General features: G+C 41.5%; 1 protein-coding gene across 1 annotated transcript in view; it reads right to left on the reverse strand.

The window, feature by feature from the left end:
- The window catches only part of LOC126184243 (neuronal PAS domain-containing protein 4A), a 1,173,452-nt gene that overhangs the window by 5,531 nt on the left and 1,149,570 nt on the right, over nt 1-18,351 (reverse strand). Inside the window, 3 exon segments of the mRNA XM_049926613.1 lie at nt 12,938-13,019; nt 13,021-13,118; nt 13,121-13,238. Of these exon segments, the coding sequence (XP_049782570.1) occupies nt 12,938-13,019; nt 13,021-13,118; nt 13,121-13,238 (298 nt within the window).

Here is an 18,351-nt window from a genome sequence, read left to right on the forward strand (position 1 = left end):
AGTACAAGAAATTGACGCAAAGGCTGGTGATCACGAATTTTGAGCCACTGTCTCTCCTCACGTTGCCAGTCAAATACTGGGTCGTGAAAATTTCTACACCAACAGGGTTCAAATTTGCTACCTTCTAGTTGGCCGTCTCGACTACTGGGCGAGTACCTCACACTAGACGACAGCTATCTAATCAACGCTGTAATATGGCAAGTTACAACATGTGCAGTACTGAAACGATGAATAGTACATACGGTCGCTGAAACAGCTGAAGTAGTATGACAACTTTGACGTTAGGTTGTGGTGCTGTAGTGGATTCTGTGTATTGGATGGTCTACGCCAGATTTGCTACTCCAAAGCTAATGAAACATACACGGTGACGTTCATTTTGATCGATGGATCCCGGGAGATGTTAAAGTTCACTCACATGCCCGTAAAGGGAAAAATGGAAGAAACATTAATATTAATGTATCATCCAGGTCGCTAGAGGCAGACTGGACGGTTATGAGGGAGGAAAAGAAAAATCAGGATGGACGGAAGGGTATTTGAAATCCACTCCATTTCGCGTTTTAAGCACCACCTTGATCGGGAATAGTTTGCATTTCGGTACTTTATATGTTCCCTTCATTTTATTTGCAATAGATTCTTGCAGAGTAATAAAAGGACCAAGGCAATACCACAGAATTACGCCCCACACAATCACGTTTTACAGCATACACGTAAGAGAGAGAGAGAGAGAGAGAGAGAGATGTTTTCCCCAGGAATTGTTTCCGTAGATTCCCTAAAGTACGTAAGCCGAAAAACTGGATAGTGGGTTTGAAAAGACTTGTGCCTTTCTCCTTGCTTATCCTTATCCAGTCCTACCCTGTGCTGTGTTTCGTACGAGCTTGTCATCGATGAATAGTAAGACTCAATCTTCCTGCATTTCCTATGAGAGAATCAGCTCGGAAGGCCATCGTGGTATCAATTATCACCTCCTCAATCCTTATGAAGTACTGTTTGACGTAAGCAAATTTTTATAGACAGTTTGATCCATGTTGAAGAACATACTGACATAAGCGGAATCGAAACTAAAATAGATCGTGAACTGCTCCGCGGAAGCTCCATACCTTTTGTTCTCTGTTCTGTGTTCGTGATAAACATGCCAACAGGGAATGAAGCGTATCATATTTCTCTGCAATGTTCTACAGTGGCTACTAAAATTACAAAGAAAGCATGGTTTTAAAATTGAGGACACTCGTTCTAGAAAATACTATTTTTTTATTATACTGCAATGAATTTCCTTTCTCGCATTACGCGTCAACTAGGAATCGATATGATTTGCTGGTCATATGATCCTGCTTTGAGTGTGGCTGCACCGTCCTTTAAGAGTAATTACTGTTTGCAACACACTTAGAAATGTGTAAATGAGACAGGGATGAAGAAAAAATGTTAGAATTCGCATCCCATGAAGGACGAAATGGTCAGAGACGGAGTTCTTGAATTGGAGTACGATGGGATAATAAATTACCAGTAAATATAGTTGAAGTCATCCGAGAACTCGCCTGAAAGAAAGAAGGAAGAAAAATTAGAAGGTTACGTTCAGTTGGCGGAAAATTCATGTAAGAAGGAGCACCATATCTGACAAAGCGTGTATCCTTTCCAAAGAAAACATCCCGACATTTGCCAAAATCGATTTACGAGGACCATGGTTAAAGTAAATCAGAATGATAGGACGATGATTCAAACTCCTTTCTCCCTAATGCAAGTCCAGTGACATATCCACTGCGCACCCGTGTCGGCTATTCGGTTGAATGGGTCAAGAAAAACCACGGGAAACTACACGATAACGTGTTCACATTCACATCCCTTTGTCAGTTTCCTCATTGTTGTATCTATTTTCAGATAGTTATAGCTGTAAAACTTTTATTTACATCTTTCGCACTGTTTCACACACCCTCTGTGGATTTTCGAAACATAAATAAATTACTATAACATGGAAAGTTGATCAGGAGCGTTCAGTCAGTTAACGCACTGGAGACGTATTCGTGAGAACAGAATTCAGATTCCCATCTTACAACTGTTAATTAAGTTTGCCGTTGAGGTCTAAATCACTTGAGGTGAATGCTGGAACTGGTCCTTTGATAATGCCATTACCGTCCCCAGCCCCAATCCTTCACCGACAGTGCTAGTGCACCGTTTCCACTGACTTGGCTGTCATCTGTAAGCTTCCTATTTTTTCCACAATCATGCCATAGTATCTATTCTGCTTACACGACAGCGCCTGACTCTAGATGTTGCTCCAACAGATTCTTAAACAACTCCGCTTGACATTATAAACTGGAGCCATCACGTCGGTCGCGTGCTCCTGCACAAACCCCTTCACTGGTATTTGTATTACAGCGAGAGTATCGCAAGCCATTTGCCTATCGCACGCCACACTTGCTGTTTTAGTTGCCAGCGCGCGCACTGCATCACTCGACTCACTGCCGTATAACACGCACACCATTTGCAGGCATGTGCCTGTCACTCAGCGACTTCACAGCTCACATCTACGTGTTCATCTACACACGTAGCTTTCGAATCATTGTAGACAGCATGACGAGGCTACTTTTTATTCCATCATATGTTAGGCTTTCTCTGTTTCTACTGACACATAAGAGAGGTTATTTGTTGTGCGAGTGTGTTTGTTTATTAATCTAATTTTATTACGTTGCTCTTGTTGTGACTTGACAAGACAGCCAAGCCACTAGGAGAGGAAGCCGAAAAGCACGCGTTTAAGCTCACGCAGGCTGGCGTGAGGTCTGGAACAGTTAAGGGAATTTATAGTAGCAAAGAACGTAAGTAACTACTGGAATACTTTACTTTAATTCATAATTGGTGAACATCGGTCTGACGGTACATGCATCACAAGATAAATAGCAAATGATAAAGGCGCCTTGCTAGGTCGTAGCAAATGACGTAGCTGAAGGCTATGCTAACTATCGTCTCGGCAAATGAGGGCGTAATTTGTCAGTGAACCATCGCTAGCAAAGTCGGCTGTACAACTGGGGCGAGTGCTAGGAAGAGTCTCTAGACCTGCCGTGTGGCGGCGCTCGGTCTGCAACCACTGACAGTGGCGACACGCGGGTCCGTCGTATACTAACGGACCGCGGCCGATTTAAAGGCTACCACCTAGCAAGTGTGGTGTCTGGCGGTGACACCACAGCTCTTTACATGAGTGCAAATGACTGTTCGTAGGCGCCACACTAAAAACCGGTTCTTATGCATTTGAAGTAATTTTCTCTAAGTTATTGTCCTCTTTCTGCAACTCTGGATCAATTTAAACTATTCAGCATCAACGTCATCCCCTCTTATCAGCCATACAAGCCTCTGACCAATCATGTTGCTTTTCTTCGTACACAGTCCGTTTTAACTGTCAGCTCGACCCGATATGGGTACTAAAAAGAGGAGCAGTAGTCTCAGAAGAAAGCTTTGCCTGACTTACAACTGTGCCTATTTGAGTGATCACTAATAGCCTCCCATACTCTCCTTCCCAGGTATTCATATCACTTGTATGAGCGCAGTTGTGAATCATAAACATACCAGTCAAAAGCTAATCCATTTTTATGTTTCGCGAAGGGCAAAACATTCCATTTATCTACATCAAGGGCAAGTTGCCAGTCTGAGCACCATGCCGGTATTTTACGAGGTTCGTCTTTGTATTTGCTAGAATTTTCATCGGACAAAACTTAACCCCACCATCAAAAGTTTGTGGTTGCAATTAATATTATCCACCCGATTCACTGATATATGCGGAGTGAATCGCATAAGAAGTATTACTGCTTCAATTTGGTGATGATTCAAAATGTCGAACGAACGATTTCGCCAAATGGTAGTACACCGAGAGACACAGTTTTATTACATGTTTTATCCTCTTAACTCTTGTATTAAGTTAAATATTGAAGCAAATATGGGTTTCTTTTTAGTGGAACGATATACATTTTAATAGCATTCGAAAGCACTTAAAAAGATAAGTATAGTGATATATAGGTTGTGCTGTTGGCGCTGAGACTTTTCACAAAGATATCCGATAAATATGATTGAAACTAAATGAGGTCAGAACTGGCTATTGAGGTGTAAACAGCACAAAATGGTGACTTCATTTCAGCAGATAGCATTTTAAGTATGCTATTAGTTGGAAGGTGTAAGACTCAGTAACTCGTGTACAATTGGAAATCATTCTTGTACCAGTATAGTTATATTTCTTGTAACGGCGGGACTGCTACGGTCGCAGGTTCGAATCCTGCCTCGGGCATGGGCATGGGTGTGTGTGATGTCCTTAGGTTAGTTTAGGCTTAAGTAGTTCTAAGTTCTAGGGGCCTTATGACCTAAGATGTTGAGTCCCATAGTGCTCAGAGCCATTTGAACCCTAGGTTAAACTCTCCTCTGGCCATCTCTCATGCCATGTGTCCCAGTTGGATGTTTGAATGACACGATTCTAAAATCGTTGGATGTCTGAGACAGAAGCACGTAGTCGCCAACGTGACCGTACGTAGTAATGGTCATGTTGTTCAGAATATCATTTCATTAACAAATATTATTTTTTTATCAGTAATTCTGGTAGATGTAATCGATTATACACCGACGAGTGTGACGTCCGTGTTATAGTGCCACAAATGACAGAAATTTGGCTATTCGCTGACTTAAATATGATAATTTCCTGCCCAAATGTTATTCAAATCACGTCAAAATCTTTCGTTTGTGGAACCAACAGCGTAGATCGGATGCAACAACCAGTTTTCGATATCAGGCTGAACACCACCTAAAATTTTTAAAGATTGCGGAATTTTGCCCCAGTGAGTTATAACCGGAAATTCTTGACTTTCCTAACAAAGTGAATATTTAACAATGTGAATTCCAGATATTTACCATGATTCTATATATCTATTCACATTTTAGTACAACTGGCTTTCTCATCCGACAAAAAGTAATCGACGCGATTACTATGCTTTTGCCAAGTGTTCTTTCGAACGTAACTACCCGTTACATCATCCATGAAGAGTCACATAGGACTGAGTCAATGCAGTGATGCATCGCAGATCCTGCTCATGTGGTCAGCGTGATTCAGGCGTTTAAGCCTTGCAGGTATCGTAGTGGAGGTCGCTGAAGAGAACATTGCTGTTTATTTTGGTTCCTTTAACACTTTCTTAAGCTAAATGAAGTACTTCATGCAGCATGCCACGCAGTAGTACCACTTAAGTGACTCACAAGTAGATGAAAGAACTGTCGAAGTCTGGCCTTCAAAAGACAGCTCGAGTTAGATGCAGCTACGGTTAAGGAAGTAGACTTGCAATTTGGAGAAAGGGGCTTCAGATCCACATCCGGACGTCTTGATATAGGCTGTACGTGGTTTTCTTAAATCGCTTAAGGAGAGTGCAAGGTTAGTGAAATTGAAAAGGGAAAGGCCTATTTACATCATTATCCAAAATTGTTATTCTTTCGTCGGCGACGGGGCGTTATGAATGAATTTTCCTACCACTTCCAAGAGATGGAGCAAGCACGAAATTCCACTATTAATGCACGTTTAACATGGAAAATTCCTGTAAGGTATATGTAAATGCAGAAGACTTTTCCAATTATATTAATATTCGTAATTCATAAATTATTCTAAGTTGTATGTAAGAGAGGTGTCATTACAGCTAGCGTCAAGGGCCCTTCCTGTTCTATTAACGGATAGCGCCTGGCATTAGTGGTTGATTACATGCCTCTCGGTCGGTCGTAATTAATCTAATGTTATCTTTACGATTACTACTTTTGACGTTTGCGGAAGACAGAGATTATTCCTGGATTGCTAATCGAGAATTTCTGTGTTGCATTTTGATGAGACATTTGTCGTCTTTCTTCTAGTGATGTTCATTTTAATTTTTTAAACATATCTACTAGGCATTTCGTGGACAAACACATTTGTGATTGTGCATTCTACATTTCTCTGAATACGCTCATTACCATCTGTTAGTCTAAACTGATACAAGAGTTACGCATTCTCTATCGTAGACAATATGAATTTTTTATTGCATCCTTCTATACGGCAATCAGTTTCCCAATGACTGGACGTATAAGTTTATTACATTTCATATATATATATATATATATATATATATATATATATATATATATATATATATATATATATATAACTTCATATACGACAAAAATGAGAATATCAAAGAAATACCGTAGACCGTAACTAGGTCCCTTGGCTCACTGACAGATATCATGAGAAGTAGACTACAAAGGTGACAAGTTCCCGGTCCGGCAGTTAAGGCTTATTTTCAGGTCAAAAGTCAAGTTTAGGGCAGTGCTCCATATTTAATCATTCTTTCCAGTGAATTGATTCCATTCCTGAAGTGTGACTCTAAAAACTTGTCAAAATTTCTTCAAAAGTTGTCAAAATCTCTTCTTTAGACTCGAAACATCTCTCATAGATGATTTCTTTTAGATGATGAAAGGTGGAAGTCATAGGGTTCCAAATTTGGTAAAGAGTGTGAAGTCTTATTTTTAAGATTGAGTTTTCTCATTGTTAAAGGAAAATCGTGGACAGATAATTTTTTAAAGTCTGTGAAGCTGTTTGTTGCGTATTTCATATTCTCAACAGGAATTAATTTGAAGTTGATGAGGGTTTATAACAAGAGAGGTCTTTCATCTTCACCGGTTAAGAAAAGGCCAGCCGAATTCAACTCAGCCAAACTTATTTTTAAGATGTAAATGACGTCTGACTAGGGCCTCCCGTCGGGTAGACCGTTCGCCGGGAGCAAGTCTTTCGATTTGACGCGACATCGGCGACTTGCGAGTTGATCGGGATGAAATGATGGTGATTAGGACAACACAACACCCAGTCCCTCAGCGGAGAAAATCTCCGACCCAGCTGGGAATCGATCCCGGGCCATTAGGATTGACATTTGTCGCGCTGACCACTCAGCTACCGGGGGCGGACATTTTTAAGATGACACATGTGAAGAACGTGCAGAAACTGAACCACAGACGAAAGCTTCGAGAAAGCGCTGAACACGGAACTGGAGTATCAGTGACTGAGAGTGTCTGAAAGATCTGACGTCGGGTGGATGACATGTTTGTTGAACGCTGACCAAAAAATTACAAGAACAACTTTATCAACAAGCGTTTGAAGACTTTTAGAAGTAATTCTACGAACTTTATTCTCCGAATCGTTACTGTGGAGGAGAAGGAGGTCTCCCACTACACACCACAAGTGAGACAATGGGCGGACGCCGGTGTCCCTACACTCAAAAAGCGATGTTACTCTCATCTATTAGAAAGAATGGCCAACGGTTTGTGGTACTCAGTGATAACTCTTATTACTCATATCCATGGAAAGAGGAAAACAGAGAAGTGATGTATTCTTTTGCTTCGCAATCAAGTGCTCTTTTCACATACACTTGGAACCATCATGAATCGCAATGACTACAGTGTAATTATTGTCTTTGAATAAAAGTGTCATTTCGGTTCGTCTCCTTGCGTATTTCTATCATTTACCTTCTTTACTGTGCTATATTAGTTCTTTCAATGTTAGGTTCAAGTTTCGTTGAGCTATGGTACTTTGCAGTTACACATCATGCGAAAGTTAGTTTCGTCCTTAAGTTTTGCACACTGGTGTATTATTTTACTCGCTTAGTAAAGAAGGAAATAAGTACATGTATAGCTCGTAACCTATTTCAGGCACTGAAAGGTTTTCTAAGGGTAGGTGGTTATATCCATGAAGAGAAAATCGAAACTCTGGACCTGGAAGTTGAAGTATCAGTCCTGGAAGTAAGTGAGAAACAATTCAAGGATGTGCTGGTCAGGATTAATCCCGTACAAGAAGCGAAAAGAAACTTTTTAGTAAGCAGAGCTGAAACTAAGAACTCATTAGTATTGAAACTTAATATACTTGCATTGTTTGTCTAGAATGGGGTAACAAGAGTTGGCTTTTTATGGGTCAGATGGTAGAAGTTTCATACACAGAGAAAGCAGCCACTAGAAATGTATTGACACGAAGAAGAATAACGCTACACATGTGGGACACACTGGAAAAAGACGAGAAGCAAGTTGGAAATTAACCAGCAGGTGGCTTTATTACAGAAGTCGGAACTATAAATAATACAGTAATGGCGAGTGAGACTAGTTTCTGTTCTGGATCTCTTACTGTAGCTACAGTAGTGTGTTTCTTGAAATGCAACTAGCGGTACATACGGGATAAAATGTATAATACAATTTTTTATTGCCTACCATTGTTCTGGTTGATAGCTTGTCGTGAATTTGATGTCGGATACTGTTACCTGGATAAATGCAATGTATCCATTTTTTCTAAACGCAACCTCTAGTTAAATGCAGGCAACAAAGTGCTCATGCGACGGCCCATTTACTCTCGCATTCCACACATACTGCGTCATCGGAGCAGAGCTCTGTCTTAAGACCGCAATTAAGGCAACACGAAGAGAATGCAAACATCGGAATCTATCACAGTAAAATGTTTCAGCGCAAGTCTCTGTGCAGTTTTATTTGCTCAGAGGAGACCAGCACGTCGTAATTTTTCATCAGTATAGCTTCTACTGATATGTTGCGTATGGCGGTTTGTGTTGCAGTCTAGAGAGGTTTCTCAACAATAATTCTATTCTTAAGTGAATGATGATGTTGGTGTTCTGCGTTTCATCATACGTAATGTGGCCGACCGACAACTCACATATCGCAGAACAGTTACTGAAAGATAAGGTTTATTCGAAAGGCAGCATTATACCGAAATAGTTCGAAAAACTTATGTTTTGAATAAATCCGAAATTAAATAACAATTTTGACAAAAAACTATCCACACTATAACACAGTATCATATTAATATTACATATTTAAGAGAAGAAAAGAAAAGAAATGGAAAGAAAAGAAAAGAAACGAGTTCGCATTAGCTTTGGATCATGGGAGCCACGTCATCCAGCTCTAATAACTGCTTATACTAGATTCATAGATTCCGAAGATACAGTAGAATAATTCATGAATTTACGTTAGCTAACACGTTTTTATTCATTTGTTCAGAGTTTCCCCGTTCAGGGCTGCTACTGCTCCGTGGGCACCTCCCCAGGTGGCGAAAGGGCAAAGCCTTCCACGTGTGGGTGGCACCGGGTAAATGAAACACCCGGGCGGACTAAAACTAGCAACATGGACGGCGTCTCTATTCCAGTGGAACAGCCTGTCAGAGGCGTCTCTTACCCCTTGTTATTGGCAGCCTCGAAAATTACATCGCTAATCCGTTTTGAAGCATTTGTGGCGATTATGCTCCTCACTTACGAAGTATGATGTGCGGCAGTAAGGTAAAATGTTTCGGATTTAAATTAGTCTCACATTCGGATTTCCAGTTGGGAGCTGCTTTAAGGTCACAAAATTTTAATGTTACAGAACGATAAATACAGTTCTTTCAAACACGCACATACAGTTGTCGTTCACTAATGGGAAATGACAGTTTGACAGGAACAGAAGAGTAATTAGAGAAAATAAACTGGGGCATTGTTGGCTTAAGTGAAATACGTTCTAAAGGTGAAAACTGCCTTCGCCTAAATTCAGGGAACCTCTTCATTAGTGTGGTTAATCAAATGGAAAACTAAAGGCAGTCGGATTTTTAGTAAACAAACCATTATAGATAAGACAGCAGTACTAGAAGGTACTTCAAAAATAACAACACGTGTTGTCCCAAAAAATATCAAAAAGTATAAAGTCCAAAGAGTTCAAGCATATGCACCTTCCTCTAGTCATTCTGATCACGAGATGAAATCCTTCTAGGAATGCATGAAAGAGGACTTTGAAAAAGGGAGAAATTGATTTTATAGATTCATAACTGATGACTTTAATGCGAAAGTTAAAACCCAGAAAGAAGTTGATTCCATTTTTTGGCAAATACAGACTAGATGAAAAATGACGGAGATAAGAGATTATTCAATTTGCAGAATGCATGATACCACATACTGTGAATATGTGAGTATGAATTTTAAAGATATCTCCGTGCTGAACAGGTTCAATACAAACAGTGACCATCGAATAATAAGAGCAAGATTTGAAGTGGATACAAAAGATGAATGAATGCAACTAACTGAAGGAAAAATAAAAATATTTTATCTCAAAAACCTCGAATAACTATAAGAAGACTTCCAATAAAAAATTAAGGGAAACTTAAAAGAATGTAAAGCAGAAGACGTAACAAAGATACTAACCACGACAACCAGAGAAATGGTTGGCTTATGTAATTCTCAAAACTAACCCAAGAAACTCACAAATAAAACGATAAGTTTGATGGAAAAAGAGAAGAAAAATTAAAGAGGAAACAAACTAAGATAAGATAGAATACACATAACTGTACAAGTCCCTGAGAAAGAGCATGAAAGAAGACTTCTAGAAGCATGAAAAAGGAACACTGAAAACAAGTTTTAAAACTAAATCTGATTTAAAGATGGCCAAGCGGAAGTTTACGATTAAAAAGAATTAGCTAACAGCGTTGGACACAGATAGGGGCCAAATTACAGATAACAAATGAACACTCAACTACACTGGAAATATTACAGTAGCACCACAATCCCAGTGACTAGCTTTACATGATATACAATACAAATGTAGTGTAAAGACACACCATCTCATGAGCATGCAGTGTATCGAAAGCTTAATAATGGGACAACAAAAAGTTTTAAAGCAATATAGAGTATCTGTTGATGGTTTACACACAAATCATACGCAATTTTGTCGTAGTCACGGTTTTCTTTTAACTTGTAATAATAGACACTTAGACTGGAGTAAAGCGTTCCAAAACAGCCTTTCTCAGTTTTTATGAGGTTCCATCTACAATCAGCAAATTATTGATTTAAACAGTGACTACAAATAGAAGACAATGAAAGCAAAACTATACAGACTTTTTCATAAAACATTAATTTGTACTGTGCATCATTTGATATTGCCAAATGTTGATGTAGATAGGAAAGATAGACTGTAAATAAAAAATATGCATGCGAAGCAGAAAGTGGCAGAGTAGAGAACGTGGAAACGGAAGAGCTGAGCATTGGAATGGGTGTAAGTGTAAAGATGCTCATTGTCACCAGAGCTGTTCAGCAAATATGGAGAAGTACGATAACTGCAGTGCCTGTGTTGTTAAAAAGAACGATGCAACGTTCCTTCGGACATGCATGCATGTCCGAATGAACAGGCAGTGCGGTGACCACAGCCGTTATGAAATACATGAAATGTTTCTGCAGTTGCTAACTGAACAACGACCAGCTCTAAAAGGGAATGACGACTGTGAAATTTTTTTCCGGACTGGAACACGAGCCAGGATTTCTCGCTTTACGCGAGCGGTTGCCTTAACCGCTTTGGCTATCTATGCACGTCTCACGGCCAGGTACAGACTTTCATACGTCGTCGTTTCTGTGTCACAACCCGTACTCTTACGCACATTATGTAATTCCCGTACAAGGGAGAACATTATAATTGAAAGTTGCTGCCTGGTATCGGCGGATAAAAAGGATAATTGGAACTTCCTGGCAGATTAAAACTGTGTGCCCGACCGAGACTCGAACAGGCAAAGGTCCCGAGTTCGAGTCTCTGTCAGGCACACAGTTTTAATCTGCCAGGAAGTTTCATATCAGCGCACACTCCGCTGCAGAGTGAAAGTCTTATTCTGGAAACCTCCCCCAGGCTGTGGCTAAGCCATGTGTCCGCAATATCCTTTCTTTCAGGAGTGCTAGTCCTGCAAGGTTCGCAGGAGAGCTTCTGTAAAGTTTGGAAGGTAGGAGACGAGATACTGGCAGAAGTAAAGCTGTGAGTTCCGGGCGTGAGTCGTGCTTCGGTAGCTCGGGTGGTAGAGCACTTGCCTGCGAAAGGCAAAGGTCCCGAGTTCGAGTATCGGTCGGACACACAGTTTTAATCTGCCAGGAAGTTTCATATCAGCTCACACTCCGCTGCAGACTGAAAATCTCATTCAGGATAATTGGAGTTCGTGTGTTGTTACGAAGAACGGAGCAATGTTCCTTCGGACATGTGTGCATGGAGTCGTGCACGGATAGCCAAAGTGGTAAAGGCGGCCGCTCGCATAAAGCGGGAAATCCGGGTTCGAAGCCCGGTCCGGCACAAATTTTCACAGTCGTCACTCCCTTGTACAATTTATGGTAGTTCGTATTCGCAACTGCGAATACGTTTCATGTATTATATAATATGGAGAAGAATTGTTAGGCCAGGCCATAGGCGACTCAAGAAACATTGTAACAGCTAGAAAAGTTCCCACGGGGCTAAGAGAAAGATTTGCTGAATGTTATGTCTGGAGTATAGTGTTACACAACAGTGAATCACGGGCAGTTAAAAAGAAAGAGGAAAAAAATTTACAAAGTTTTAAAACGTGGCTATGCAGGACAATGATTAAGGTAGAGGAAGAGGTAGGAAGAGAACTGGAATGATGGGCGACATTAAAAATGGATGACTATACAGACAGGTGAAGGAAGATGTTCAGAACAGGACTCGATGGAGAGCCTACAGTTCCAACTTGGCGTAAGTCAGGTACAATAAAGAAGAAAAAAGGAAGTAGAATGAAATGAAGAAGCGTGCATAGCAGTGGCCAGTCCTGCGTCATATTATGCAGAGCACGCTGTTTGACCGTCATTGTAACTAAAAAAAAAAAAATGTTCAAACGTGTGTGGAATCTTATGGGACTTAACTGCTAAGGTCATCAGTCCCTAAGCTTACATACTACTTAACCCAAATTATCCTAAGGACAAACACACACACACACACACACACACACACACACACACACACACACACGCACACACCCATGCCCAAGGGAGGACTCGAGCCTCCGCCGGGACCAGCCGCACAGTCCATAACTGCAGCGCCATAGACCGTTCGGCTAATCCCGCCCGGCTCATTGTAACTGAAGGAGTGAGTTTGCAGAGATAGGAAGTAAGTGTCACACCTTTGGCGGGTGGCGTGTCGTCTGGCGAGTGCGCCGGCCGCTGCGGGTGCGGGGGCGGCTGCAGAGGGAAGAGGCGGTGGTGGTGCAGCTGGTGCGGCTGGTGCAGCTGGTGCCAGGGCGGCGGCTCCTCGTGAGGGGGTGGCGCGGGCGCGGCGGCCAGCGGCGGAAGCGCTCCCGCCCCCACGCTCGGCACGTACTGCTCGCCCGCAGCCGACCACTCGAACGTGAACGCGCTCGCCGACGGGTGCGCCGGGGTGCCGCTCGGCGTCGGCGGCGTGCACGTCGTGTACGGGCTCAGCTCCTGCCACACACCGCCACACCGCGCTCACAGCTCTGCCTCCTCCGAGCTTACGCTAAAGCTATGTGGGATAGCACTGGAAGATTGGCGGTAGCGCGGGGCAGAGTCCTGCGTTGCGGCCATTGCTTAGCGGACTGCAACTTGTTAGCTACAGATGAATGTTGACATAAGCAAAGTACATTCTGCTTTGGAGGATTTGTCCTCCGAATGTGAATCCGGTTACAGAACACGTCCTGAGGATAATGGAAAGTTTTATTCAAGGCTGTAATATTAGTAGCTGTTGTATTATTTTTTTGGATCAATTTTATTATGGTTTACGAGTTTCGACAAATTACTTTGTCATCTTACAAAGCCTAAAAGTGGCCTTACTATCAAGAAATACACTACAGTCCCATTTATAGGTGACATTTCATATCGTATAGCCAATTTATCTAAAAAATATGACATCATTGTGTCCTTTACCACCAATAATGCCAGAAAGTTGCTCTTTATACGTAATGAGATACCTCCAACTGACAAATTTCACAACTATGGAGTATATAAACTATAATCTAACATATATCCGAATTTTTATATAGGATAGACAGGGAGGGCATTTAAGAACCTCATTCGTGAGTACTTACTCAACAAAGATGGTGCGAATTCATATAAGTCAATTTCTGCATCCTTGCTGAACATGGAAATTTGACGTATGGTTGACAAGGGCTACAAAATGAACATTTTGCAAGAAATATACTGACATTCTCTCCTAAATTCTAGAAAAAATGTTGAATGATAAACTTGCATTAAAAAACAGACAAAATTCTGATTGCATATCATCTCTTGTAAAATGTCAAAATTAGCCCATTCTATATTAGAACTGTGTGTTATATTTTCAAATGAATTATATATCACTTAATTACATATATTTCTTATATTTTATATATGCTTTTATATATATTCCTTACTGTAAATTGTCGATCAGAGTTTAAAGTAATCGCATACAATATGGACATACCACGGCATTATGCTTCTGTCAAGAAGATACTGACTTCTTCTAAACTAGGACTAAGTACGTTTCTGTAATATACTTGTTATGCTTCACATAAATGTATAACCAACATCTAAGGATTTATAATATCCTTAACTTTCTAAGCTTCTGAAGACGCGAAATTAATTCGTTGAAACTGGTGAAGCATAATAAAATCTATTTACAACAGATGACTTAATTTTATCCTAAAAATGTTAATGGAAAGTATTACACCACATACACTTTGACCGAGCGCGAGCAAAATGATAATCCAGAATTTCCATCTTCTTTTCCTTCGCATTAACGACACTGGAACGGCGTGTTAGATCTCATTTTGGCACCGTTAGTTTAGTGGTAGAGGGTGGTCGATGGTCCTCCCCCTCCTCCGCCCCGCTCCACGAGACCGAATTTCTGTACCCCACATGACTGCGTCTAGTGCCACACGTGGAAAAGTATGAGAAATTTTCACGAATGATAGTGGGACACGGGTAAAAGCCCGGTATCCATCTAAGTGGACGTGAGAAACCGCCTAAAAACCACAGCCAGGCTGGCCGACACACCAGTCCGCGTCGTCAATCCATGGGCTTATTTGTTACAGATCCAGCGTTCCTCCCCCAATCACGGAAGGGGTGTTCTAACTCGGGCGGCTATATGGGGAGGGGGAGGGAAGTTAATCCTGTATATCCATGAGCGTGGAATATATTGATTTAAATTTTATCCTAAGGCGAAATTATTTTCACTACAGGAAAAAGCCATTCCTACTGATGAAGATTCTTGGCTATTGTGTGTGTGTGTGTGTGTGTAATGTTACTGCACATTTTGCAGGTGGAAAGCGAAACACAGTATGATCAGATGATGTACTAGTGCAGCTTCTCGCAATCTTCTTTATTCTGAGATAGGTCGAATCATTAGCATAAGGGAGATGGGAGCACAATACCCACAGATCACACAAAAGGCTATAGTGCAATGACTGCAGACGGGTAGCGGCGAGATCGACTGAAGGCAACATTGTGACGAGAAAAGTAGGTGCGAATCCTTCCTGAAGAACTACACCACGAGAAGGTCATAAAATTGCACGAGTGACTGACGAAAAGTCGGATGACGACAGCTGAAACCGATGTTAGATTACAGCCACGTTTCACCACGAACTGTCGGGAACAGATTACTGGAAGATGGGATCAGACTTCGAGTTCCCATTTGCGACAAAAAACACTTGCATGGTGCAGAGTCAGCTGGGACGCCGAGTTACATTCTGTGGTGTTGAGCGACAAGTCTCGCTTCAGTCTCTGGCGGTCTGGCCGATACTAACTTGTCCGTAGACTATCGGGTGATAACTCATATGAAGCTGCGATTGTAGAGACCTACACCTTTCCAACTTCGTAGTTACTGCAAGGAGGTGAATGCTTGTCGGCACGTAGCAGTAATGGTAAACTTTGTGGTCGTATCCTCCATAACCAGAGTACCAATGGCATTTTCCAGCAGGATAATCCAAGACTCCACTCTGGAGTTCACACCACAAACCCATTGAGTCATGCATGGATCCTTGAGTGGTCTGCTCGTCTCACTGCTTCGAGACCAACAGGGGACGTCTGGGATGCAATGGGAAGATGTACATTTATGTACGAGTCTGTACCTTCACGAACTGACATATTAGGTGTTTCAGGCGTGGCAAGACGTTCCTCAGCATGACTTCTGAAGGCTGTTTACTTCCATGCCCAACGATTATTAAAGTGTGTTCATGCCCGCAGGGGTCACACCTGATACTGACGTCGACACTGGGTATCAGTTGCGAATAAAATGCTAATTTATTCATTAATACTCATGATGTGAAAACATGTCCACAAAGTTCAGCAAATATAGGACTGGTGATTCATAGTGTATCGTTTCCGTTACCGTCGGTGTAAATTCCATGTTTCGTATGGCGAGGGGCGATCCCTAAAAGTTGGTTACGCTGTTGCCAGCTTTCAACTTCAAAGTACAACCCTTTATCGCGACACGATGGAAATTCTTAGCTGCATTATAATGTGGCAACACTCAGACGTTGCTGTAAAAACGTATATAAAATCGTATAACGTGTTTGGTTGTGGTAGACATGCGAATCAGTTGCGCCAAATCCACGTTAATTGTCAGGCATTGTGCACGACGGCCGAAAACTGCTGCTTGTCTTTGTGTAAGGTGCCGTTACAGCATAGCGGTACTGCTGGGAGTTTATTCTCGATGGTGTCCGTCTGTTTAGGGTTGCGATGAGTAGCAACCTTCTGTTTTTGGACGACAATTTCCGCCCATACAGGACGGACGAAGAGTCGTTCAAACGAAATTGAAGATATTGAACGTATTGTATGGCCTCCATACTCAAAGACTTAATCCCTATAGAAAAGGCCTGGGATGCTCTTATCAGACGTGTTTCTCAACTAACAGCCCTCCCTGAACCGTGCAATAACTGAAAACCGCCTTGAGAGAGGAGTGGGGCAATATCGCCCAAGGACCGCTAAGCAATTTGGTAGCCAACACGAATAACAGCTGCGAAATGTGCATTGGTGCAAGAGGAGGACATATTCAATATTTCGAGTCCGATATCGATCTTTATATTGGGAGGCTGACTTCTGTAAAATGTGAACGTTGTTTATGTCTCTTATCCTGCTTTCCCACGTGGTGAAATCTGTACCAATTTTCATTATAAATATACCACTGTACCTCTGTTACGTAAGTACTGCATTTCATGGCTTCCATCATTACCTATGATAATTCCTATCCTACAGTCTTTCTGCTGCTTAGAATTTTTTAAATCAGTGTAGTTAAACGTACGGATAACTAGACTTACATTTCTCACACTCATATTGAATATTATCACTCTGCAGCCAGTTCATTATTGTTACTTCTTTCCTGTAGCAATTTTTTCTTTGTTTGCTGCTTCACAAATAAATTCAAACTACATTTCACGCAGTTAGTCTGTAATCCCTTGCCGGCCGGAGTGGCCGAGCGGTTAAAAGCGCTACAGTCTGGAACCGCACGACCGCTACGGTCGCAGTTTCGAATCCTGCCTCGGGCATGGATGTGTGTGATGTCCTTAGGTTAGTTAGGTTTAAGTAGTTCTAAGTTCTAGCGGACTTATGACCACAGAAGTTGAGTCCCATAGTGCTCAGAGCCATTTGAACCATTTTTTTTTTTTTTTTTTTTTTTTTTTTGTAATCCCTTGCTGATCAATAATCTGCACGGGGTCGAAGGCTGAGATCACTCAATCCCATGAGCATCACCGAGTAATTTTTCACAACGGTTAAGGAACTTAACTGATAGTCGGGAAGAACGTCCAGATAACTGGTTGACCATCCTCGGCCAGATTTTCCGTGCTCTCCTTAACTCACTTCAAGCAAATAAAGCGTTAGATAGTGTTATCTGATACAGAAATATCCAGCGAGAATCTCAGTGATGGCACGCGTTTCTATCGCCAGGAAGAGGGGAATAATTGACCGCACACAGCTTCTCATCATAGTAATGTACAACAATAGAATTGCATTTTCTCAGTTGCCTATAAAAAGGCACACATTTAAGAAGCACTCGTCCAGCAAATCGTCCACAGACCACAAAAAAGCATGACCTTGCCTTGAGTGCAGTGTTGCTTATCCAACGCTATGATTATTCATGTCATTGGGTACATGTTTTCTTGAATTTCAAGTTAGGCATCCTGCTGTCTTCATAAAAAAAATTTCCGCTCTTCACAATAGAAAGGTAATTGTGTACTGGTTGCATCGCAGAGAGAGCACATTGCGTGACGTCCCCATTTGGTATGGGGAATATACTAATATCCACTAACGCTTCTTATATTGAGCTCACTAAAACTTACGATATGTCTTTCTTGCCTCCTGTATACACGTTTACTAATTGGTAATAGTAGACTAACGACATCTACATAATGTGCTCTGTTCAGGGGAACAGTAACGATTTGAGTAGTCTTCTTAACTGTTTCCATTACCCCATTTTATTTTCCTCAAGTCTCATTATTAAGAAAATGCGTTACTCTTTACGCCAACGGCCTTGCTGCAGTAATAACACCGGTTACCGGCAGATCACCAAGTTAAGCGCCGTCGGCCTTGGCTAACACTTGGATGG

This window comes from Schistocerca cancellata, chromosome 4 (assembly GCF_023864275.1).
Source record: "Schistocerca cancellata isolate TAMUIC-IGC-003103 chromosome 4, iqSchCanc2.1, whole genome shotgun sequence".
NCBI lineage: Eukaryota > Metazoa > Arthropoda > Insecta > Orthoptera > Acrididae > Schistocerca > Schistocerca cancellata.